The sequence below is a fragment of the Ursus maritimus genome, unplaced genomic scaffold (genome assembly GCF_017311325.1).
Source record: "Ursus maritimus isolate PB19 unplaced genomic scaffold, ASM1731132v1 scaffold_2, whole genome shotgun sequence".
NCBI lineage: Eukaryota > Metazoa > Chordata > Mammalia > Carnivora > Ursidae > Ursus > Ursus maritimus.
In genome coordinates this window covers 63,037,121-63,062,130 of record NW_024424452.1, presented here as the reverse complement: position 1 = coordinate 63,062,130, position 25,010 = coordinate 63,037,121, and the positions used below count along the sequence as shown (strand labels likewise).

At 41.4% G+C, this 25,010-nt stretch overlaps 1 protein-coding gene across 1 annotated transcript in view; it reads right to left on the bottom strand.

Annotated features, from left to right (window-relative positions):
- The window catches only part of FMN2 (formin 2), a 357,463-nt gene that overhangs the window by 298,936 nt on the left and 33,517 nt on the right, over positions 1-25,010 (bottom strand). The window contains exon 2 of the mRNA XM_040636046.1: positions 20,825-20,991. Coding sequence (XP_040491980.1) covers positions 20,825-20,991 — 167 coding nt within the window. The remainder of the gene's footprint in view (positions 1-20,824; positions 20,992-25,010) is intronic.

The window sequence follows — 25,010 nt, the reverse complement described above, 5'->3', positions numbered from 1 at the left end:
CTTTTGGGGAGAAGGACCTGGCAGGGGCAAGAATGGAACCAGGCAGACTAATTAGGAGACTACTTTTGGGGTCTAGACACAAGACAAAGGTGGCTTGCCCCAGAGTGATGGCAATGGAAAATAAAAGAAGACCACAGTTTCCAAATATACCTTTGAATCAACAGGATTTAGCAATAGATTGGCTCTGGAAGATGAAGCAGCAGCACAGATACGGAGTCAGCTTCCTTGGGTTTGAATTCCATCTCTCCCACTTACGATACTGTGTGACTGAGCAAGTTACCCTAAGCCTCAGTTTCCACATCGGAAAGTGGAAATCGGATTAAATAAATAATTTATTTAAAATTAATCAACTGAAGTGACCCATGTTAAACACTTAGACAGTGGTTGGCCCTTAGTAAGCTCTAAATGTTGGCTGCTTTCCCTCATTTTTGTTGCTAATGATGTTCCTATAAAAAGATAATCCAGGAGGCCTGCTCTGAGCAAGGAAATGTGGAAACAAAGGTATATTTTTTTAAGAGACAAAAAAACTTCCTCCCTGACAATGAATATGGGAACCCAACACCACTTTCAGTTTTCTGTAACTACTGCTAAGGATTTTTTTTTTTCCAAAAACAGAAAGAGAAATGCTTAAGTATGGAAATGATTTAGTTATGATGACCCTCAAAGGCACAGATTTTGTACTGAACACCAGGCACAAGGAAGAAATGAGTTCCAAGTTTCTACCCCTCTTCTCCATCCCCACCATCGGGCCTGGAGAAACCAAACAGACCCACGTGGATTCACTAATCTGCATTCGCCAGAGGAGGTAATCACTCCGTCCCCCATTTTCATGCCTACATGGAGGAAAACATCACCCACCATTAGGTCTTCATTGCCTATGTCCAAAATGAGTCTGGAATTCCCCCTTTGTCAAGATCCCATTTCAAAGGATGCACCCTAGAGCAGTTGTGAACAGAAATGGCACAGTACTGATATCAAGATTGGTGTCTGCTAATCTAGGGGCAAGCTCTTATACATCCAGTCAATATAACCTACATTAAGTTTTTTTCTTATTGAATAGCAAACTGGACATTATATTCCTCAGTACATACTTTTTTTTTTTTTTTTCAAATTACTTTGAGAAACAGCATCCTTAGACCATTGTCTTTCAATTTCATAAATCACACCTAGGAAGGAGAGTGACTTTAAGCACCAAAAGATGACACCTCAAAGATTTCGATACTTCTTGCATGACACATTATCTGTCTACTGAGCACCCCCTTTTAGAAGGGTACTTGGTCAAGAGCTATGGCATTCTATGGTAAATAACACAAGACTTTTCTCAGTTTCTCAGACCTCACCTTGGGTTCTTCTGCCATCTATTTTCAATCTGAAAATCACCTTACATCATACTAAACACTGGTTGCCTTTTAAATACAATACTACAAATAAATACTTTTCTACACTGTGTCCTGTGACCCTTAGGGCGTTGTTCTTCTCTGTGTGCTCAGAAGTCCTCTTCCCCATTCACTTATGTTAAATACAGATACAATATACAGTCAATATTTACAACATGAGGCCAATTTTCAGGTTCAAAATAGTTCTATTAATGCTAGTCTCTAATTTCACTTATAATTTGGCTTGCATCAGATGCTTTTCTCCCCAAGGATACCCTATTTTCACGCTTCTGACAGAGTCCATAGGATCTTCCGTAGAGCCCAACTGATTCCTTGAGATCTTAGCCTTAGAAAACAATGAGGATGACTTAGCACGCTCCTCCTATCTACAGGCTCAAGGAGAGCTCTCTCCCAACAACTCTAAAGATGTCAGGAAGCTCTAATACATTTCTGGTCTGCACACAAGATCCATTGCTTCTGTCTCTGATCAAAACTGCCCTTCTCCCAGGCAGCTGCTCCCAAATGAACTAGTGACAGCAGGGTTTACACAAGAGAGTACATGGGGAAATTCTCATTTTCAAAGTTCTCATTGCAATGCATTTAAAGTACATTCTCTGCTCCTCATTTTTCATGCAGATTTTTGAGACTACTAATACTAAGCTCTCTCCTCAGGTTCTCTTCCATCCTTGAATCCATAGCATTTTCTCACAAATATCCATGACATCTTTTTCAAAGATCTCTCAAAATGTCCAAGACTCTTCATAACACATTCACCTAACCCAGAAGTATACTGTTACTTTGTTAAAAATAGTTACCCAACTACATTTAATGCTGCACAGGGACTGTTAACCACCAAGAACACAGAGAAAGTTAGACTCTATTTCAGTGGAAGAAGTTTTCCCTTCAATAGCAAAGGCAACATGGTGTGGGGAAGAGCGAATTGACCTGAGTGTCAGAAGACTAAGATTCTGGCTCTGTCAAAACTCTCTGAAGCACAGATAAGTCACTGTACCTTCGTGAGCTTAGTGCCCTCATTTGTCAGTTTAAGAGAAATGACCTAAATTAAGTCATCATTAGATTCTCTCCAGTTCTGATATTTTATTGTCCCATTGCAAGACAGAAAATCAATCAGACACATGGCTTGAAACAGTTAAAAGGGGGAAATCCTTCCCACAGCCTGTTTGATCATGTGAACCAGGGACTATCACAAATCAGTAACTTCTACCGAGTGGGGGAGACTTCTTCCAAAGCATTTAGCCTGGAAGCTGTTGTACATCAGTTGTTTTACAAATAAAATCCTGTAAATATCATAAAAGGTAAGAACAAAGCACAAGAAGACAAGCCATTCCCATTAAAACAACAGGCTCCAGCCATCATTTTACAGAATATTCACCCAAAGGAGGAAGGCCTATGTGTGATCTGCGTAGTGGCTAGTCAGAGAAAGCCAACACTGCAAAAAAGCAATTGAAGTTTTTGTGCTGGTAACTAAAATTTTAGCAAGAGCAAGAATGAACATAATGCTTCTGTGCTTCAGTTTCTTCTAAAAATGGAAATAAAACCTATCTCATCAGGGACGTTATAAAGATTAAATGAATTATTATTTGTAAAGTGCTTAATAAGCATAAGTTGTTTTTAAATATTGAAAGTTTAAAAATAAATAAAGCACCTATAACAAAAAATTGACAAGCCCTCCTGCAGACTGGATGGCCAGACAGTGGAATGCAAGCACAATTAGCAAGTAATTCATGTCCAAAAAGAGAAAAGAAAGAGTGAAGTAAGTGCAAGCACAACAGGAACAAGAATTCTTCTGTCTCTGAGCCACACCTCACCATGTTTTTGACCCCAATTTCCCACCAAGGAAGGACTAAGATTAAAATAGGATCACCTATATTTTAATTGTCATTATTGCATATGCAATTCATTCTGGTTTTTGCTTTGCAAATGCATATAGTTCATGCCATATATGAATCATCATTCTAAACTAATACATTTGTTATCATCAATTGAAAGATCCCTTCTAGAATTGCTTCCAAAATAAACTCTACCCTTCATCACAATGTTGGGTGACACCATTTGCCTTGTGAAGGACCCTCCCCACACCTTGATCTCACTTTCACCCTACCTCAAGCAACAGTCCACTCACCTGGCCACACCCTCAACCACTTCAACACCAAAAACCACTGTACTTGTCAAATAATACATGTAGACATCCTGTCTGAACTTCCTCAACCTCCAGACCTTGAGAATCTTGACTCCCCAACTTCTATCATTGATCCCCTGGTCTGGTCTTCTAATATTGTAGGCCACTCTTTCCATCACTTCCATGCCCAAACCCTCAACTCCCACCCTCACGAACCTTTGGAGGCCAAAGGTACAATGCCAACCTGAGATCAGTCCGATATTTTGCCTTGGTCATACCCATAATCTTCTACCTCAACTGGCCCTCCACAGGCATCTCTCTATTCAGTTCTCAGTCCCATGTTTATGAATTCCAAATTAATTGCTTCCATACCATTTTTTAAACATCTGGCCTCAAACATCCCTCCTTGCTCAATGGGGAGGACTAGGCCTCCTAATGACAGAAAACACTAAAGCAAGAGACACTCTCTCAACTTCCCATCATTGACCTACAAAGCAACCCACCTGCTTCTACGCCCTTCCTTCTGCTCTGTGTCCTTCTTTCTGCTTCTGCTTTCACACACAGAAGCTCCCATTCCTGTCCCAGGCCAATCCCCCCACTTGTGCCATGCGTCCCATCCCTCTAGCTTTCTCATGACCATGGGCTACCAATTCTTTCTCCCCCTAATCTTCGATGTGTCCTTCTTTATTGGGTCCTCCCATCAGCATCTACACATGCTCTAAACCCTCCTGTGTCTTACAAAAAAAAAAAAAAAAAAAAAAAAAAAGCAGCTTTCCTTCCCAGCTGATAACCACCTTATTTTTCTTTACCCTGGAGCAAACCACATGCCTCCATTAACCGTACCTCCCACCTCCTCTCCCACTCGTATCCTCCCATCAAACCTCAGCTGCATGAAATCTGAGCAGCACCCAACCCAAATTCCTCTCTACAAGGTCATCTGCGAGGTCATTAACAGCAGCTTCTGGTAAATTCTTTTTGCTGTCCTACCTCTATGACTGCTCCTTTATCTGTCTCCCTGCAGCATCTTTTTTCACCCTGCTCATTGCATAAGTGTTCATCTATTTATCAGGCCCCTCTCCCTTCTCACTCTACAGGCACTTTTCAATCAACAACAGCTTTGGGTGTCATCTACACACTAAAGATTCCTCAATCTCTCTCCCCTAGGCTCACTCTCCTGACCCCTAGATACAAATGACTGATTATTTTTGCATATGTCTTGGTAGATATCCCCAAATTCAGTAAGACCTAAATTGTACTCCTAATCCGCTCCTCCTGTTTTATACTTAATAAATAGCATCATCCTCTACCTTATCGCTCAAGCCAGATCCTCCTTATTTCTGCCTCTCCCTCATCTTTATACAATCAACCAAATTCCCAAGGCTTATCATCTCAACCTTCTAAAGCATTTCAACCTTTGCTTCTCAAAGTATGGTCCCCAGACCAGCAATATCACCATCACCGGGGAACTTGTTAGAAATGCAGATTCGCTGGGGCGCCTGGGTGGCTCAGTCGTTAAGCCTCTGCCTTCAGCCCAGGGCGTGATCCCAGGGTACTGGGATAGAGCCCCGCATCGGGCTCCCTGCTGTGTTGGGAGCCTGCTTCTTCCTCTCCCACTCCCCCTGCTTGTGTTCCCTCTCTCACTGGCTGTGTCTCTGTCTGTCAAATAAATAAATAAAATCTGAAAGAAAGAAAGAAAGAAAGAAAGAAAGAAAGAAAGAAAGAAAGAAAGAAAAGAAAAGAAAAGAAATGCAGATTCATCAACCCTATCCTCAGACTCATAGCATCAGAAACTCTAGAGATGGAGCCCAGCAATTTATGTCTTAACAAACCCTCCAGGTGATTCCAACGCCTGCTAGAGTTTGAGAACTAAGAACCATCAGAAGTGGCCTTTGTTGGGGCGCCTGAGTGGCTCAGTTGATTAAGGGTCTGACTTCAGCTCAGGTCATAATGTCGGGGTCCTGGGATCATCCCCGGGTCAGGCTCCTGATTCAGCAGAGACTCTGCTTGTCTCTCTCCTACTCCTCTCCCTCCCCCCACACATGCGTATGTGCACGCTCTCTCTCAGATAAATGAATATAATTTTTAAAAGAAAAAAGAGGGGCGCCTGGGTGGCTCAGTCATTAAGCGTCTGCCTTCGGCTCAGGGCGTGATCCCGGCATTCTGGGATTGAGCCCCGCATCGGGCTCCTCCGCTGGGAGCCTGCTTCTTCCTCTCCCACTCCCCTTGCTTGTGTTCCCTCTCTCGTTGGCTATCTCTCTCTGTCAAATAAATAAAATTTAAAAAAATTTAAAAATTAAAAAAAGAAAAAATAAATAAAAGAAAAAAGAATTGCCCTTTGTTCATCCCCACTACTACTCACATAGTCGAAGGCAATCATCTCCCCTCTCCTTGATTATTGCAACAACTCTTCAGAATCTCTCAGCCTCCAAACCATATAGATCCAACACCACTCAGGCCATACTCCACAAACATCCAGAATGCTCTTTCTAAAACATGGATCTGATCACATCACATTCCTCCAGCTAAAACCCTCCATGCTCTCAGGATTGAGTTCCAATTCCTAAACATTCTTTCAGAAGCCTTTGTGAATGGCTCTGGATACGATCCAGCGTCTAATGTTGTCACTCTGTCTCCCCATGCTCATAACTGACCACGCAAACCTCAAAACTCTTCTACCAACACCCCTCCTATTAGACAGGGTGCTGCTATGTCTTTTCATCCTTTTGACAGAAAGCCAACAAGCACAGGAGACGATCTGCACTTTTCATGGAAAAAATCAATAAATATTGTGTAACTGGCCAATGACCACACATGGTGAGAGACAGAAAAATCAAACTCACACAACAGATTCACTTTTTCAGTCTCACCTGAGCATAGACCAGGGTCAGCAATCCACAGTCCACGGGCCAAATCTGGCCAGCTGCCCATCTCTGAAAATAGTTTTATCAGGAAACACAACCATGCTTTTTCATTACACATTGTCTACGGCTGCTTTCACCCAACACCAGCAGAGCTGAGTAGTCGTGATGAAGATGTAAATATTTATTAAAACCTAAAATATCTTCTATCTGGCCAACTTTGAAAAACTCTGCCAACCCCTGATCTAGACAATAAAGATAATAAAAATGGAATAAATCTTTCAGGTATCCAAAGAGAAAAAAAATAACCTCTAAATTTCTGGTTGGGTGATGTCTTCTCAATACAAGTTACCTTCACTTTGCCATAGATTCATAATTCTATACTTCTCCTGACTCTTGAGATAAGAAAGACAACAGGAAATGTGAGTCACTTCAACAGAACTTATTAATATTCAGTGCATATCCAGGAGAAGGATAAGAAAAGAAAATCATGACAGAAAAGTTGGGCTAAGTCACCCATTTTAATAAAAGTCCATCATATAAATTCAAAATGAATTCTGAGTCACTCAGCACTGTTGGCCAAGTGGTTGATAAAAAGAACCAGTTGTGAAAGCCAAAACAGATACCTCTAATAGCTTAATACTCTTAAATGAGGAAAAAACAAATCATGAAGGAGAAAGTATGTCACTGCCTTAAAAAGTATGACTGCCAATAATTTATTTTTAGAAATTGATTTTCCTGAACTTCCATTAACTTTATGGTTGGAGATTACTCTAAAACTCAGAAAGCTTGGAAAACTTTGTGGTGAGGGAATAACAATTAGTTGCCCTTACCACTTTTATAACAACACTCTTGAATTCAGCCTAATTTTGGGGGGGATTCACCTGTTTTACCTTTTTTTTTTTTTTTCTTTTTCTTTAAGTAATCTCTACACCCAATGTGGGGCTGGAACTCACAACCCTGAGATCAAGAGTTCCATGCTCTACTGACTGAGCCGGGCAAGGGCCCCAATCTCTGTTGTTTAAGCCACCAAATCTGTGGTATTTTTTTAAATTTTTATTTACTTTTTAAATAATCTTTACCCCTAACGTGGAGCTTGAACTAATGACCCCTTTTTATTTTTAAGTAACCTTGTTTTACATTCTTAAATGAAATACACAAAAGCAGCGTGTGTTAGAAATTTACTAAATCACATATCAGATCAAAATATTCAAATAATCTCAAAATATATATGCTTAAACTCAAATGTATAAAACTTGGACATTGATTACTACAGGATCCAGTCATACAGCCATTCACTGAACAGTAACCAGGGACAAATCACTATAAATTGTCCGGATTGGGATGCCTGGGTGGCTCAGTCAGTTAAGCGTCTGCCTTCGGCTCAGGTCATGATCCCAGGGTTCTGGGATCCAGCCCCATGTGATGCTCCCTGCTCGACAGAGAGTCTGCTGACTTCCTCTGCCCCTCCCCCTGCTCATGCTCCCTTTCTCTCTCACTCTGAAAAATAAATAAATAAAATCTTTTAAAAATAATAAAAATAAAAATAAATTCTCAGGATAAAAAGAATGTGACAGAACATTTTTTAAAATAATGGAGTCCAGAGAAATAACAAAGTTTAAAACATATATTAAAAGTCTTCTATTTCACACTGAACTGTATGGACTACAAACGTGGCAGACATAATTTAACGCAACACACAATCAATCCTGTGGTAAAGAGAGGTTAGTAATGCAAAGCAATTTTTTTTAAAACCATACGAATGTGCAGCCTGCAAAGAAAGAAATCAAGTAGGAACTTCTTGATAATATCCACTTATTACATTCTTTATGAGATAAATCTATTTTATAACTAAAAATAAAATTATATGAAAATATGCCTTTTGGAGAAAATGAAGAATAGTAAGCAGATTTTTTCCTGTTTATATTTATTGACTATTCCCTTCAATTATTTTACTGAATTATCCAGCCAAGAAAATCAAACTTCTTCCATGTGGTAGAGTTCTTTGAAAGAGAGGAGCAATGTTGTGTAGCAAACCAATCTCTGCTTTTGGGCTCCTCTGTTGTAGGAATGCTGAGTGAAACAGAGGTCCTTATTCTTCGGGGAGGTGTTACAGAAAGCCATTCATTCATGCCACATTATCTGTAAAGTATGCCAGACATTCATACACATAAACACTGAGAGCTAAAACAGCAAATATGTAAGTTATCTGCCAAGATTTGAGTACTCGTCGGAACCAGAGGTAGCATGCAGTCAATGTGAAGTGGTCATGAACACAGCACCAAGTGGGCATGACGACTCCCCTTCACAGTTTGCAGTTACGTCCCCCATAGATTCTCCTACTCCCTCAATCTCCGTTCCACTTCATCCACAAAGATGTTGGGAGGACATGTTGGGGGGGAAATATGGTAATTACAGCAGTAAAATCTTGAGTAGCAAATGGATTAAGAAAGAATGGCAATAAGCCCAGAAGCAGGGATCCAACAGAGTCAATTCTCAAGCCAACAAATTTCTGAGCAAATCCGTATTCCATCCCATCCTCCATCTGCTCTCCCTCCGAGTATTTACAAGATTGTTAAATATAGGTAACTCTTGATCATTCAAGACAAATCACTTAATGGATTCTCTAGTTCCTCTTCTCCTCTGTCACCAAGGTTTTCCTTACAGCCCTCTGCTTCACGAAATCAAGGCGTATTTATTGAAGGGCAACACAAGGTTCTATGACAGGAACTTGAAAGATCATAATTAAAAATAGTAATTGCTAATATTTACTGGGGACTTATTATATGCCAGGGATTGTGCCATGTTTTATCAATCTCATATAATATTCAAAAAACTCCAGAGGTAGACGCTATTATTGCACATGAAAATTTTAATCTGTGACCTTGGGTAAATGTCCTAACTTCTTAAGTGGAGTAGATGAGATTGTAATCCAGTCTAGGACTAAGGTCTCCTCTTAACCGCTCTGGGGAGACCTAATTCCTATATTTACCATAGATCTGTGTTTCTATGGTCAACGACAGGGACAAAACATTGCACTGATCCTAGGAACACCTTCACACAAAATTTAATTTGCACTGGGGCATTACAGGGTAAGTAAGCAAATTATATATCCATTAAGAGAGAAATTTCAGGCTTGGATGGTTAAAGGTATCTCAGAGGGAATTCTGGATAGCAGTCTATAAAAAAAAAAGTAGAGCTTAACATGGTAATAATAGTTTGGGACCAGAAGCAGTAGTACTCAGCTCCAGGGATGAGAGAAAGTATAGACAGCTGTGAAACTGATAGATTTTCAGCATGGTAAAGAACAGAGTTTGGAGGAACAAAAAGGAAATGCGTTGTGAACTGGAGAAATATGAAAGGGTTGGAGGCTGGAGGCAGATCATGGAGGTCCGAGGCACTGATACTTCACTCTGATAGAGAAATCACTAAAGGCTTTATGTAGGATGTACATTGTGGGGTTTCTCAGCTATTGGCATTTTGTACTGGAAAATCCTTCATTGGGGAGGGAAGATGCCGCTGCAGCCCTCCCCCACGTGGCAACCAAAAATGTCTTCAGACACTGACATATATATCTGGAAGGGAACATGGCCCCAAATCAAGAATCCCTAGGAAAGCATAAGGAGTCTGGACTGGAGACCAGTAATGGGCAGACCCAAGAAGGTAATTAAAAAGGCTGACGGGGTAAGTCAAGCACGTAAGGACTAAACTAAAAGGAAATTTTCCTGATTCCTCTTGTAAAACGTGGCCTCATAATCTAGCCCTCCGTAATCATCTAGAAAATATTCCATGCCCACCCTGTGCAAAATCCTCTGCACCTTTGAAGCCATATCACACAGCACTGTTATCATCTATTCCCTCTCACTGCAGAAACTGACTAACCTCCACACAGCCTTATGCTCGTCAAGGACTGGATGGCACTATCCTTTGTCTGAATCTCAATATCTACTCTTCCACCGTTCTGTGGGACACTAAGTCCAAGCCAATACCCTCAACACCTCAATTCCAATGACAATGACAATGAGCATTACACTCCACAGACTTTGGGATCAGTAGAACAGCTTGACTTCTGAATTCTAAAATCCCAGTATCTTCTGACAGGCACAGCCTCCCATGAGTCCATTCTCAGTACACCTATTCTTCACTGTCCTTAAGAATTTTAATCTTCGTTTATTACTCTTTATCTTAGTTTTCTACATCTGCTTATCTTTTAGGCAACAGTGGTGATGTTAGTTACATCAGCTCCTTCGCCCTCTAGGAATTACCAACCATCAAGTCCCGAACAACCACACATTCTAGATGTCCAAGAGAGAATTACCATCTTCCCTGAAACTATTTCCCTTTAGTATTCTACCTCTTTGTAGAGTATCATTGTCCGCCCAGAGAAGCCAATCAGAAACCAAAGAAATCATCTACTCCTTCACTTCCCCATATCTAATCAAACGACAAGGCCCATCAATTCTAAATTTTAATTAATGCCATAGCTGTCTCCTCTCATCAGCATTGCCTGTTTCAGTTTAGACATTTTTACTGATCACCCAGACACTAATTTTAAATTTCTTCATTTTCCACTCTGCCACCAGAATGATTTTTAATGCCAATCTGTTTATAGCTTAACTACTAAAAATTATTTACAAACATCCCCAAGGAGTGCTTGCTTCAGCAGCACATATACTAAAAACATCTCCAAGGTGACATAAATATCTTTGTTTTTATGTCTGGTCTCCTCTCACCTATCATTCTCCCAATTTACACCTCCAGAAATAATTAGAAGCTATGGTCGCCTACATCTGTAGGCTCATACATAGACTTCTCCTGAACTGGCTGATCTCTGCAGCAAATTCCAAGCCCACCCTCAAGTCTCACCCCAAGGATTATCTACTGAGTTACCGAGGAGACTCAGTTAATTTTCTCCTTTGCAAACCCCCCGCTGTACATGTCTCCACTGAACTCCAAATATGATCATGATCTCTGGTAACAGTTAACATACATTGAACACTTACTGTATGCCCCATAATGTGCAAAATGCTTTACTTGTATTCAAGCTTTCTTCTTACTCAGAAACTACTACACCACTGCTCATTTTATAGAAGAAAGAAATTTTAAGAAACTAACCCATTTACCTAAGCTTACACAGTAAATGGGAAATTCAGACCTCAAATCCAGGACAGTCTGACTACAGAGCCCTTTTGAACCACTACAGTCTAATAATTTCTTTGCATATCTTATTTGTTTTAAGTGGCTGTAAATCAGTTGAGAGTAGAGGTTTTCTTTTAATTTGTGTGTTCCCAATAATTAGGGGCAGGGCAAGAAAAAAGGGAGGAGCTGACCAAAAACAAAAACAAAAACAACAACAAAAAAAACAAATAGAAGAAAAACAAAGCAAAACGATAATTACGTATCAAGAACATGATCTAAATTAGAAGAGGAGGAAGCTAGTAGTTGCCTTAGTCCATTCACACTGCCATAACAAAACACCACAGTTTGGGTGGCTGAGAAACAACAAAGTTTCTCACAGTGCTAGAGACTGGAAGTCCAAAGGAACCAACATGGTCTCCTTATCTGGTGAAGGCCTCTTCCTGATTCATAGTAGTGCCTTCTCACTGCATCCTGACATGGTGGAAGGAGAGACAGCTGTGTGGGATCCCCGATTCATGATCTAGTCACTTCCCAAAGGCCCCACCTTCAAATACCATCACATTGCGTATAAGGATTCCAACCTATGAATTTTGGACACAAATATTCAGACCACAGCAGTAGTCTTCAAGAAAAATTGAGTGAACTCCATTAAATGGTAAGAATAGGGGTACAAACTTAAAGATATTGAGAATATAGAGAAAGAAAGAAAGAAAGAAAGAAAGAAAGAAAGAAAGAGAAAGAAAGAAAGAAAAAAAGGAAAGAAAAGGAAAGGAAGAAAGAGAGAGAAGGAAAGGAAGGAAGGAAGATAGATACAGGTTTCCTCTCCCAAAATTAAATTAAATAGTTAAATTAAATTAAATTAAAACAAAATACTTTGTTGTACTAGATGAGGGCTCCCTGTATAAGAAAGGGATAAAGCCAATGTAAACTGAACTAAATATGGGATACTTCTGAGCAAGTGATTGTTTACTGAAATAACAGAATCCGTTGGAACTTAACCTTAGGAACACCCCTGTCTGAGTGGCCTGAGGGCTGTGATATTGGGATATTAAGAAAGAAATGAAATCAGAGTACACTACCGCCTCTGCGGGGCAATAGTTACAGAGCATCCAAATATTTTCAACTCTTAAAATAAAATTAAAAATTAACTTTAAAAATATACCCTAAGGATAAACGTGCCCTTGGCAGAAGCTAGAAGAGTTCAGGTTCAGATTAGGAGGGAAGGTAGACTCTGGTAGCATAATTGTATGAGGTCGCTGGGGCTGCGGCAGACATTATCTGAAGTTGGTGAGACAACAAAATAATCTGAAGCATATTATTTAAGGCTCAAGGAAGAATTACGAAAGGGAAGCTGGAAGAGCAGTATTAACTATACTGGAAGGAATGGGGAGGGGAAGTGTTGGGAAATACCTAAATCCTGGTCTGTGACACCCTAAAGGCACAGTCACTAACCAAACTGAATCAGCAAACTTACAACACCAGGGTCAAAACCAGAAAAACAAGAACAAGGAGAACCAGGCTGGGGTAGGACCAGGGTGGGAGGGGCCTTGGGAGGGGCAGAGCTCTCCTTTAACCAGGTGAGTATAGACACTTAGACACCTTTTAAGTCCTTAAAATTAAACAAACAAACAAAAACTAAAATGAATAAAACTGAGGGAAAAGATTATAGGTTCAACCTACTATTGTCACCCTGCTTCTCATGAGTTTAGGCGATGATTTCCTGAGTATGGAATAGATGTAAAATGTGGCTACAAAATGAATTTCGGTAAATGAAATCTATTTTACGACTGCCTCCTATGTTGAGATTAGAGAGAAGTCTGCAAGGGACAGAAATGGTCAGCTACAATAAACGTTTCAAAATAAAGGTCGATTAGTAATGTGTGTATGTGTGTGTGTGCGTGCATGTGTGCGCGTGTGTTATATAAGTGTGTGTTATATAAGTGTGTGCGTGTGTGTGTGTGCATGTGTGTGTTATATAAGTGTGTGTGTGTTATATAAGTGTGTGCGTGTGTGTTATATAAGTGTGTGTTATATAAGTGTGTGCGTGCGTGTGTGTGTTATATAAGTGTGTGCGTGTGTTATATAAGTGTGTGTGTGCGTGTGCGTGTGTGCATGTGTGTTATATAAGTGTGTGTTGTATAAGTGTGTGTGCGTGTGTGTGCGTGTGCGTGCGTGTGTTATATAAGTGTGTGTGCGCGTGTGTTATATAAGTGTGTGTGCGTGTGTGTGCGTGTGTGTTATATAAGTGTGTGTGTGCATGTGTGCGTGTGTGTGCGCGCGCGCGTGTTATATAAGTGTGTGCGTGTGTGTGCGTGTGTGTGGTGTGTGCGTGTGTGTGTATGTGCGTGTTATTTGTATATAAGTGTTATATAAGTGTGTGTGCGCGTGTGTGTTATATAAGTGTGTGCGTGTATGTGTGCATGTGTGCGTGTGTGTTATATAAGTGTGTGTGCGCGCGTGTTATATAAGTGTGTGCGTGTGTGTGTGCATGTGTGCGCGCGTGTTATATAAGTGTGTGTGCGCGTGTGTGTGCGTGTGTGTGCGTGTGTGGTGTGTGTGCGTGTGTGTGCGCGCACGCGCGTTATATAAGTGTGTGTGCGTGTGTGTGTGCGTGTGTGGTGCGTGTGTGTTATATAAGTGTGTGTGCGCGCGTTGTTATATATAGGTGGTAAGGTGCGGTGTGTGTGCGGTGTGTGTGCCGGCGCGAGTTACATAAGTGTGTGTGCTCCGTGTGTGTGTATGTGGTGTGTAAGACGTGTTATATAAGTGTATGTGCGTGTGTGTGTGCGTGTGTGTGTGCGTGTGTGTTATATAAGTGTGTGTTATATGTGTGTGTGTGCGTGTGTGTGTGCGTGTGTGTTATATAAGTGTGTGTTATATGTGTGTGTGTGCGTGTGTGTGTGCGTGTGTGTGTATGTGCGTGTTATATAAGTGTGTGTGTTATATAAGTGTGTGTGCGTGTGTGTTATATAAGTGTGTGTGCGTGTGTGTGCGTGTGTGTGTGCGTGTGTGTATGTGCGTGTGTGTTATATAAGTGTGTGCGTGTGTGTGCGTGTGTGTGTTATATAAATGTGTGTGTGTGCGCGCGTGTGTGTGTGTTCGCACGCGTACATTCTCTTACAGCTAAACGATGACTTGGCTTTACTGTGTCTCAGTAAAAGATGTGTGTGGCTTTCACTAAATAGCATCCAAGTATTCTTCCTACTCTGAAAAAAATTGGATTCAAATACAAATGATCATTTCTATTTGTTCACTTAAAGTCTTCATTCTGGCTTTTGGTGACAGTGAGCGGAGAACATTTCATTGGTTTTCTGGTGGAAACCACTATTGGTTTTGATTAATGAATGATTTTTCCAACAGGTCCAGGATTGTGTTTCCTTTATTCCTTTTTAGCCTAATTTTTTATGTCTTCCTTCCCTTTATTTCTAGCCTTGCTAATAGAGTCATCTAAACGTTAAGTCCATTTACATACAGAGCAAGAAATTCCCACCCATCCGGTAAGCTTGGGGACTAGCAAACTAGCAAAATCTGCCAAACCCAAAAGAGCCCAGCATCCAAAAATGTTCTACTAGAAAAATGATTAAAATCGGTCCTGGGGCGCTCGGGTGGTGCGGTCGGTGCCATCCACTCTTGGTTTCTGCTCAGGATGTGATCTCGGGGTTGTGGACTGAGCCCACACTCAGCACACCGTCTGCTTGATACTCTCTCGCCCACTACCAATCTCTCTTTCTCACTCTCTGAAATAAATACATAAATCTGAATGAATGAATGAATGAATGAATGAATGAATGAATGAATGAAATCGATTCTAAAGGACTAAGCAGGTATAATCATCTACTCCAGCCAAAATCTTTGGCTTTGTTTTTTGTGTTGTAAAGAGATATTGTGATCTCTGACACAGTGATGATTGAAGAAATCCTAAAAGAGCTTGCTGATGGATAATCAACAGATAACTGTGATTTACTGGAAAACAGCCACTGATGAATAGGACTCAGAAATCTAATATGAATAAAAGTATTCAAAAGAAGGGCACCTTGGTGGCTCAGTCGGTTAAGCATCTGACTTTGGCTCAGGTCATGATCTCAGGGTCTTGGGATCGAGTCCTGCATCGGGCTCCCTGCTCAGTGGGGAGTCTGATTGTCCCTCTCCCTCTGCTGCTCCCCCCACCCATACTCTCCCTGTTTCCCTCTCTCTCTCAAATAAAAAAACTTTTAAAAATTTTTATTTAAAGATTTTTATTTATTTATTTGAGAGAGACAGCGTGAGAGACACAGCACGAGCAAGGAGGAGGGCAGAGGGAGAAGCAGACTCCTCACTGCGCAGGGAGCCAGATACCAGGCTCGATTGGGATCATGACCTTTGCCGAACACAGACGCTTAACGGACTGAGCCACCCAGGTGCCCTCAAATAAATGAAAATCATTAAAAAAAAAAGTATTCAAAAGAAAAGGAATCTTAAGGGACTATTATTACTGGACCTATTCTTGCATAATGACCTCCGTCTACACCTAACAGGCAATGAGCGGGGCCTGTGATCAGCCACAGGCTGAGGACCAGCATGTCTCGTCCACCATGAGCAGGGCGGTGGCCCGAAACTGCAAATTACAGTTGATTCTTGAACAACTCAGGTTTGAACTATGTGGGTTCACTTATATGTAGATTTTTTATAGTACAGTAAATGTATTTCCCTTCCTTATGATTTTCTTAATAACATATTCTTTTCTCTACCTTACTTTATTGTAAGAATACAGTATGTAATACATAGAACAAAGAGAGTTAATCGACAGTTTATGTTATTGGTAAGGTTTCCAACCAACAGTAGGCCATTCGTAGTTAAATTTGGGAGAAGTCAAAAGTTATATGTGGATTTTTGACTGTGTAGGGGCTTGGCGTCCCTAATCCCCATTTTGTTTAAGGGTCAATTGTGTGTGTCATAATAGTGAAGGTTTTGCTATTTCTAAGGATTTACAATGGACACTTTCAGGAGAGATTTTTTTCTCACACTTGAGAAATGACTAGAACAGACTCCAAAGAGAAAAAATATCTTTCTTCCCCACAAAAAAAAAATACCATGACCTACAATTAAACAATACAATCTACTAAGCCGTTGTATTATGCATGTGTTTTCTCTTGTTAGAAATGATCTAGCTAAGGGGCACCTGGGTGGTTCAGTCAGTTAAGTGTCTGCCTTCGGCTCATGACCTCTGGGTCCTGGGATCGAGTCCCCCATTGGCCTTCCTGCTCAGCAGGGAGTCTGCTTCTCTCTCTCCCTCCCCTTCTCTCTCCCTCCCTCCTTTCCTCCCCCCCTTCCTCCCTTCCTCCCCCCTCTCTCTATTTTCCTCTGCCCCTCCCCACTGCTTTTTCTCTCTTTCTCTCAAATAAATGAATAAAATCTGAAAAAAAAAGAAAGAAATGATCTAGCTTAGAATTGCGAGATAACAAAATGAAAAGAAAAAAAAAGCAAAAGGCAAATGTGAGGATACTGTCAGAGAATAACAAGTAAAGTGATAACTTCTGGGTCCCCAGATTAGTAATGGAAACAGAAAAAGAGGATGGACAAAGGATAAAGAAGCTCAATTTTTCTTTCTGTTATGACATGGCTATGCAAAGGGCTACCAGCCCTTCTGATGGCTGAAATATCTTTGACTACCATGGCCCTAATTTTGATTGTCTAATAAAGTCAACATCATTCCACCAGCAAAAAGCAAAAGCTTATGTTTGTCAAATATATGCTTGGTATTAGTTTTCTAAATTAACAGAACTTTATTCAAGAAAAGTATATAACAAGCACTAGTTCTGTCCTTACAACATTTTCCTCCTAAAATGGACCTATCTTCTCCATTTCGATAAATGGCATGACCATCCACCCAGCGACTTAAAATCAGAAACCAAGAAGTTATAGTTGACTTCCTTTTTCCATTGCTGCCATGTCTAACCCACCAGAAGTCCCATCAGCTCTGCCTCCAGAATCCATCCCATACCTAAGGACTCTTCTCTAACTCCCTCACCACCATCCTACCCCAAGTACTGCCACCATTCCTCACGCAACTACTGTGCCCACCTGGTGTTTCTTCTTCTACTTCTGCCCCCTCTACTCCATTATCCAAACACCAGGCCAAGTGATCCATGTAAAATATGTTATTCCCCTGCACAAAACCTTCCAAAAGCTCCTCATTAAAAGAACAACAAAAAAACATCTGTCATTCCATGGCTTTCAAGACCTTGCATATTCTGACCCCAAGTCCTTTCTGCCCTCATCTCATGAAATTTCAGCTACACAGGTGCTCAGGCTGTGCCTTGCTTCGGTCATGTCTATGCTCTCCCCAGACCCTTTGTACTTGCCCGGTGAGCTTCCTGGAATGACCTTCCCTCAGACCTCCCATCATGGATCCTTAGTGAGCTTCCCCCACATTCACCCTACTCCACCCTCATTGACCCTATCATATTACTAGGGTTTATTTTCTTTGTAGCATTTACTAGAATCTGATGTAAATTCATGACCTACACTGTTATTTGTTGTTGTTCTAGTTTCAGTTTTTTCTTGTTGGTTTTTGGTTTTTATTTTTTATGTGTCTCTTCCCACTGTGATAAGGATATAAATTTCAAGACAACAGAAATCTTATTTCTCAAAAAAAAAAAAAAATCTTTTTTCTCTTCCTTACTAATATATCTCTGGAGCCTAAAATACTGCCTATAGAATGTATTTGGTAAGCATTTGTGAATGAATTAACATTATCACTCAAAGCCCTTTTCCTTTAGGGTTCTTAGAAACTTTAACCAAGTTAAAGATGAAGAGAAAATGTCAAGTCCTTTCATATTTTCTATAGGATTTCTAAAGCAAAATGTTAGGCCTTAAAAATGTATAATATAACATGGGACTAAAAAGGGTTGAAGAAGGGGCGCCTGGGTGGCACAGCGGTTAAGCGTCTGCCTTCAGCTCAGGGCATGATCCCGGTGCTCTGGGATCGAGCCCCACATCAGGCTCCTCCGCTATGAGCCTGCTTCTTCCTCTCCCACTCCCCGTGCTTGTGTTCCCTCTCTCGCTGGCTGTCTCTATCTCTGTCGAATAAATAAATAAAATCTTAAAAAAAAAAAAAAGGGGGTTGAAGAAGGCTAATCCATAAACCATATCAGCAAGACCCCTAAATCAAAACTCTTCATTGCTTTAATTGCGTGTACCAGTGGAGGGAGGAGAAGGGGGAGGGAATCAGATGCTCTTAGAGAAGGGAACAAAGTTGGGGTGGGAAGAGTGCCAGTAATGAGTTTATTCCCACATGGTGTTATGTCTCGAAGGCAACTGTCCTCAAGAGAATTGTTGCTTAGACATCCTCCCAACAGCAATTTTCTGTAAATCAGCAGAGAGACTAATTATCAGAAACTTCTCTCCACACAGATAAGTACATTTCTCCCCATTCCTCCACTAACGCTTCAGTCTACATAACTCCTTGTATTGCTGCCTCTTCTGGGTTTGGAAGAAAATCCTTGACTCCGCAAATAGCAAATGCACAGTTCTGTGACTGACCTGTTGTCTAAGTATATGGACTAACATTTCTTACTAGAGTGCCTTTAATTTCGTGTTTATTTTGTGTTTTGTTTGGCAGGGGGAGTAGAGATGTATTACAGAACAGATAAACTAAGGAGAAAATGCAATTGCATAAAGTTGGGGGAAACAAATTCCCCATTATGAGGAAATGACTTCCTACCACATTAAGGGATTTTGTTTGTTGTTTGCTTTTCCCTCTCCACGCCACACTCAACTGTCCTGCAGATAGACAATGATGGGAGGAGTTTCTGCTCTCTCACACAAGGGTGGAGGGGAGGTGGGAGATAAGAAGCAGCCAGTTCAGAGATTAAAAAAAGAAGAAGAAGAAAGTATAGAATTACCCTATTCTTTTCAGTTTTCCGATTTCACATTTTTTGAGTGATAAGACTTTTGACTTCTAATCTTTAAGAGAGGAAAATGCAGTCAATTTGGGAATAGTTTCAATCAAAAGGCAAGCTTTAGACATGGCTAGGGTTTGCTTTTCTCTGTACCACAATGATTTTAATTCCAATTTATAAATTGATATATTTTCTAGAACACAGCTCTATAAGACTTTTAGCCCACCACAGTCCCCCAGATTCTGTCTCTATAATAACAAACACCTCTCCAAAAAAAAAAAAAAAAAAGGAAAGAAAAAATTTAAATTATCCAGTTCTTCCTATAGAAGAAAAAGATCTACCTAGCAGTAATTAGTTATAATGTCATTTAAAAAATAATTAAATAAATAAAAAGATCTTAAGAGGGAACTTTCACAAGTCATAGCACATCCCGAGGAAACTTCATTCACTTGGGAAGTATCAAGAAGATCTCACGATATTTTATGTGATTAATTTTCCTAATACTGAAGGGACATCAAGGAAAAACATAGGTTATAATGTATGAAGAAGACAAAGAAGAAATACAGGACATACAGACATTTTATTATTTACTATCACATCTTGGTCTCAGTCAGGGCTCATTTTCATTGTCTTTCAAAACTCACCATTACCTCACTCACTGAAGGCACAGAAGGTGTAGCTGGAAGCAAAGGACAACAGTGACTCACACATGGGTGAGAACCTTACTCTGCCTCACAAATAACTGGGCTCCACGCAAATTAGACCTTCAATATTTTTTGTGAGAAAATCATACAGGAGAATTCTTATATATCTGGGTTTTCGATGCAGACTCAACACAACTACCATGTCACACATGTACCACATACCTGAGAAAGATTAGCAATACCCTGGCTTGAAAAGGGTAATCCAGCTGTCCTGATATTCATTAGGAATTACGAATATGCCTTCTGGATTACCGTCCTGCAGTATTAATTCTCTTGGTGAATGGGAGCTGGGGAGAAAGCAGACAACGCTGCTGCATATCCATGGTTAGTACACAGGTGAGCTATGAAGCCACTGACACAGCGTTCTAGGTGCCCATGGAAACCTGCGGCCCCCTGGGACCAAAGCTCCTGAAGTAATGTCCTCGACCAGCAAAGTCAGTAGTCCTGACTCAGAGCCACTTTAAAATCCTCACTGATAAAAGCAGGCTAGAAAACTGTCGAAAGTGGCCATCTGTTCAGAAAAGGAGGTTTGGCCAATATCCTTAAGATTACTCTGGTCAAGAAGGAAAGCTCAGAAACAGACATGTTGAGCTGCGGAGTGGCTGAGGGGAGGATGGCTTGCGTTGCGTGTTTTGGTTGTATTATAGGGTGGCTGGACAGACATACATCACAGTCGCTGTTTCGACAGCCATCTGCCTCACGGACAGAAGTAAAGGTTCCTACTTACGTCAAACGGAGCTGAGCTGGATTGGGCATTTCGATCACACGGCTCCCGGAAGCAGTCACTGAAAGGAAGTAGAAGACCCATGGCAATGATCCGGGAGCAAAACTTCTCTGCTTCTTCTGGAGGCCCGTTCTCCTGCTGGCTGAATAGCTTCTCCAACAGGGTTCGCCCTGCAGAAGAAACAATCATGAGAAGGAGGACCAGCGAGTCACCTGGCTCAGAACTCTCCCGGGGGAGTGAGGTCTGGAAGACACAACCCGTGAGCATCACTGTTGCCGAGGCTACTGAGGGGCACAGACAGCAGCTTCCCAATCACAGAGAAAACTCTGCAGTCTGAGGCCTGGGGTTCCTCATGGGAAAAGGCAGCTCTAGTTTGCTCTCCATTCTCTAAAACATTTCCTGCCCCCAGAGAGGATGATCATGTGACGGGCTGTACGTTTTCCACCTGAAGAACAGCTCGGCCTTTTGGATTTCACTGGTAACCCTACTTCCTCTCTTTGTTTACCCTGCTGATGGTTCTCTGAGGGGGCAGTTACCAACCACCAAGTGGGCTAAGAAATGTCAGTGACTGATACGCACAGTCTCTGGCATGGCAATGGGGAGGGGCAGGGAATGAGGAGACAGGAGGCAGGCTAAGGCCCTAACCCCTGAGAGAAGAGTTGGCCAGCCAATTCACCACCCTGAAGAGGAACGTGACAGGCTCAAAATATCCTCACATGCTCCTCAGAACCATAGCTCTAAGGTAGGTGCAAACTTTAGTTCTTACTTCCTGAAAAGAGACGACAGAAGAGATGCACGAGAAGGCCACTGGCTGAGGACCCCAGAGGGCCTGGGTCCACCTAGTGCCATGGTTCTCAATCCTAGCTGTACCTGAGATTCATCTGGGACAACGTGATGACCAGAAGTCCCTCATTCATTTCTGATACTCCTTGCTCTCTAATTTATTATCCTTTAGAAATTGATGTAGCTGATTTCTCCATTAGCCAACTCTGGTAGAAGAAATGGAAAATCTCTTGGGTTCCTTTCAGGTCACAACTGCTCCCTCAGTTCTTGCCCTGCTCCTGCTCCTTCCTCTCATTAGTGGATTCACTCTTCAAATTTAGATTAAAATCACTTATCCAGAAAAGACTCCAGCGACCCCCTTGCATACTCTTTTGGCACCCTTCTTAGTACTTTGTGTAATTAATTATTTTAATTAATCATGTGTATACTTATTTGTTTAATATTTACACCTCTTGGGGCACCTGGGTGGCTCAGTCAGTTAAACAATTAAACCTGCCTTCGGCTCAGGTCATGATTCCAGTGTCCTGGGATTGAGCCCCATGTTGTACTGGGCTCCCTGCTCAGTGAGGAGTCTGCTTCTCCCTCTCCCTCTGCCCCTCCCCCAACTTGTGCATGCATGCGTGCTCTCTCTCTCTCTCAAATAAATAAAATCTTTAAAAAAAAATATCTACACCTCTTACTAAAGTAAAATCTCTGACAGCTAGCATACATCCTGCAAATGTGGCCTCTCACACCTAAGAAGTATCAATAAATACTTTTTAGGATTTCTGAATAAAGGCAATGTTATGATTCTGTGACAAAGACTCATTCATATCATGGTCAGAAGTAGGAAGGAGACACATCTATCCCAGAGATCAGCAAGCTTTTTCTATAAAGGCCCAAACAGTAAATACTTTAGGCTTCGAGGGCCATGTAAGGTCTCTGTTGCATATTCTTCTTCATTTTTGTTTTGTACAGCTTTCACCATGTAAAAAGCAGTCTTCGCTTGGGGTCCTGCAAAACCAGGCCCAGGTCTGTCCTTCAATTAGAACAAGGAAATTTCAAATGTACAAATGCCTGTAAGGATACTACTCGTGCAATCTTCTTGCCTCTTCCTATTTTTGTTTGTACAACAAAACTCATTTCAAAATCTACCTCTGATATGTAGAATAACAAAGCACAGCAAAAGAGGTCTCTGTATTTTCTTCATTCCTTTAGGTCACTAGAGAACATTCTTTGGTCTCCCAGGATATTTTCGGAGGGGAAATAAAGGATTTTTCTTCTATAGGACTTAAGTTTCCCTGAATCTAGCTGGAACCAACCAAGGAAACTACATCCCTCAATTCTCAAATGATTAATTATTGCTGCAGTATACCCATCTGATGACTGAACACAGCCAGAAAACCAAGTCTTTCCTGTAACTCAGAAACTGGGTATGACAGAAAGGGAGACAGGATCTTCCCTATGTGAGAGTATTTGGGTGTGATCAAATAAATATGTATATCAAGCCAAAAATGATCAGAAAGCGTTATGGGGAAATGTGGAAGAGAGGAAAGGACAACCCCCCTGGAGCTTCAGCTCTATGATGAACAAATACCCCTCAATCCTTCATCCAGGGCTTCCCAACCACAGCTCCACTGATGTCTTGGGATGGATAATTCTGTGTGTCCTGTGCACTATAGGATGTTAGCACCATCACTGGCCATTACGCACTAGACACCAGCAGCATAACCACTGCTCTTCCAGTTGTAAGAGCCTAAGTGTCTCCAGACATTGCCAAATGTCCCCCAACCTGAGAATCCCTGCTCAACCTCTCTGAAGAGAACCTCACAGGTTCACATGGACCATAACTTGCTGCCCCTCCATCCTCCTCTAGCAGCCCTCTACATGGAGACATTTTGTGTCAAATCCCACATGTATCAGGGATAGGAAGTGAGTGAGTGACTTCCTTGACCCCCTGAGCACTTTCAAATGATTTATTCTCCTTCAAAACCATCAGCCTCTTTGTAACTCCTGCCACTAGCTAGACCACCTGTCATCCTTCTCCTTTCTGCCATCCACTAACTTCTTGTCATTCCCAATCTCCTCCCCGCCGTTCACTGAATACCTTACCTCCTGACTCAACCACTGTGCTTTCCACCCTTGCTCCTATCAGTGATTCTGACATCCACATGGAGATCAAACCAACACCCAGGGATATAACTCATCTGAGATCTTGAATCCTTGCCTCCACTCAGTGTTTCCTCCACCCCCACACAAGCAAGCCATTCAGAAGACCAGTTTCAAACTTTACTCTAGTCCTCCATGGCTTTCCGTCACCCTCAGAGCAAAACCCAACTCCTCATTTCAACTCAAGAGCCCCCTCCCCACTCCTGTCCCTTCTTCCTGCTCTCCCTGAAGGCAGTCTCACCTACTAGCCTCCTCCTCCTGAACACACAGAGGTCACTATCACCTCAGAGCTTTTTGTACTAGACACTCTTCCCAAGATACTTGAATGACTCACTCTTTCATCTGATTCAGGCCTCTGCTCAGTTGTCTCTTCCACTGAGAGAACTTCCTGACCCCTTTTTCTTAAATAGCACACCAGTCACTCTTTTTCCCACTATTCCTCTTTATTCTTCAGTGATTTCAGCCCTTGAATTTATGTGAGTCTGTGGTCTCTCTCTTCCTCACGGAAGGTAAACTCCATGTTAGCAGGCTTTATTGTTTGGTCACCATCCTCTACCCACAACCTCAAGAAAGACCTGACACAATACAGTTGATTGATTAATGTTTTGGTCATAAGTGAATATATATATATATATCTGGAAGGAACATCTAATCTTTCACCATTACCTTCTACCCTTTCAGCTTATATTCTAGAACCCCCTCTGAAGCTCCACTGTCCACAGGGATCTTGAGTCAGTCATCCCTGCCACTGTCACACAATCCATCACTCCCTTCCTCACCTGCTTAAATTTTATTTCCCATCACTGCAATCACATGCTTCAAACACTCCAGCTCCCCTGCCCCTCTTTCCCACCATGGTAGCCAAAACCCCAATTCATCCAGTCTAGACATCTACCTTTTCTTTGACTTCACCAAAGCAACTGAACACAATGAAGGAAAGACACACACTCATTGCCTGTTTTCACTTTAAGATCATGAATATAGACCTCAATTAGACCCAACACTGCTCTGTATTCTCATCTAAACATATTGTTTCCAATACAACTTTATACATTTTCTCCCCCATTAACCCAGTCTTTCCAATGTTGAGATATAATGATCTTCTCAAATAATGTATTGAGAAAATGGAAAAAAGCAAGACAAACTGCAAATATGCAAAAACAGCTACACTGATATCCTTCTTCCTCACACAAGAAGTAGGACCTGCTCCAAACCAAAGCAAGCTCTTCCCCTCATTTTTCTAGTTGAATTCCTTGTG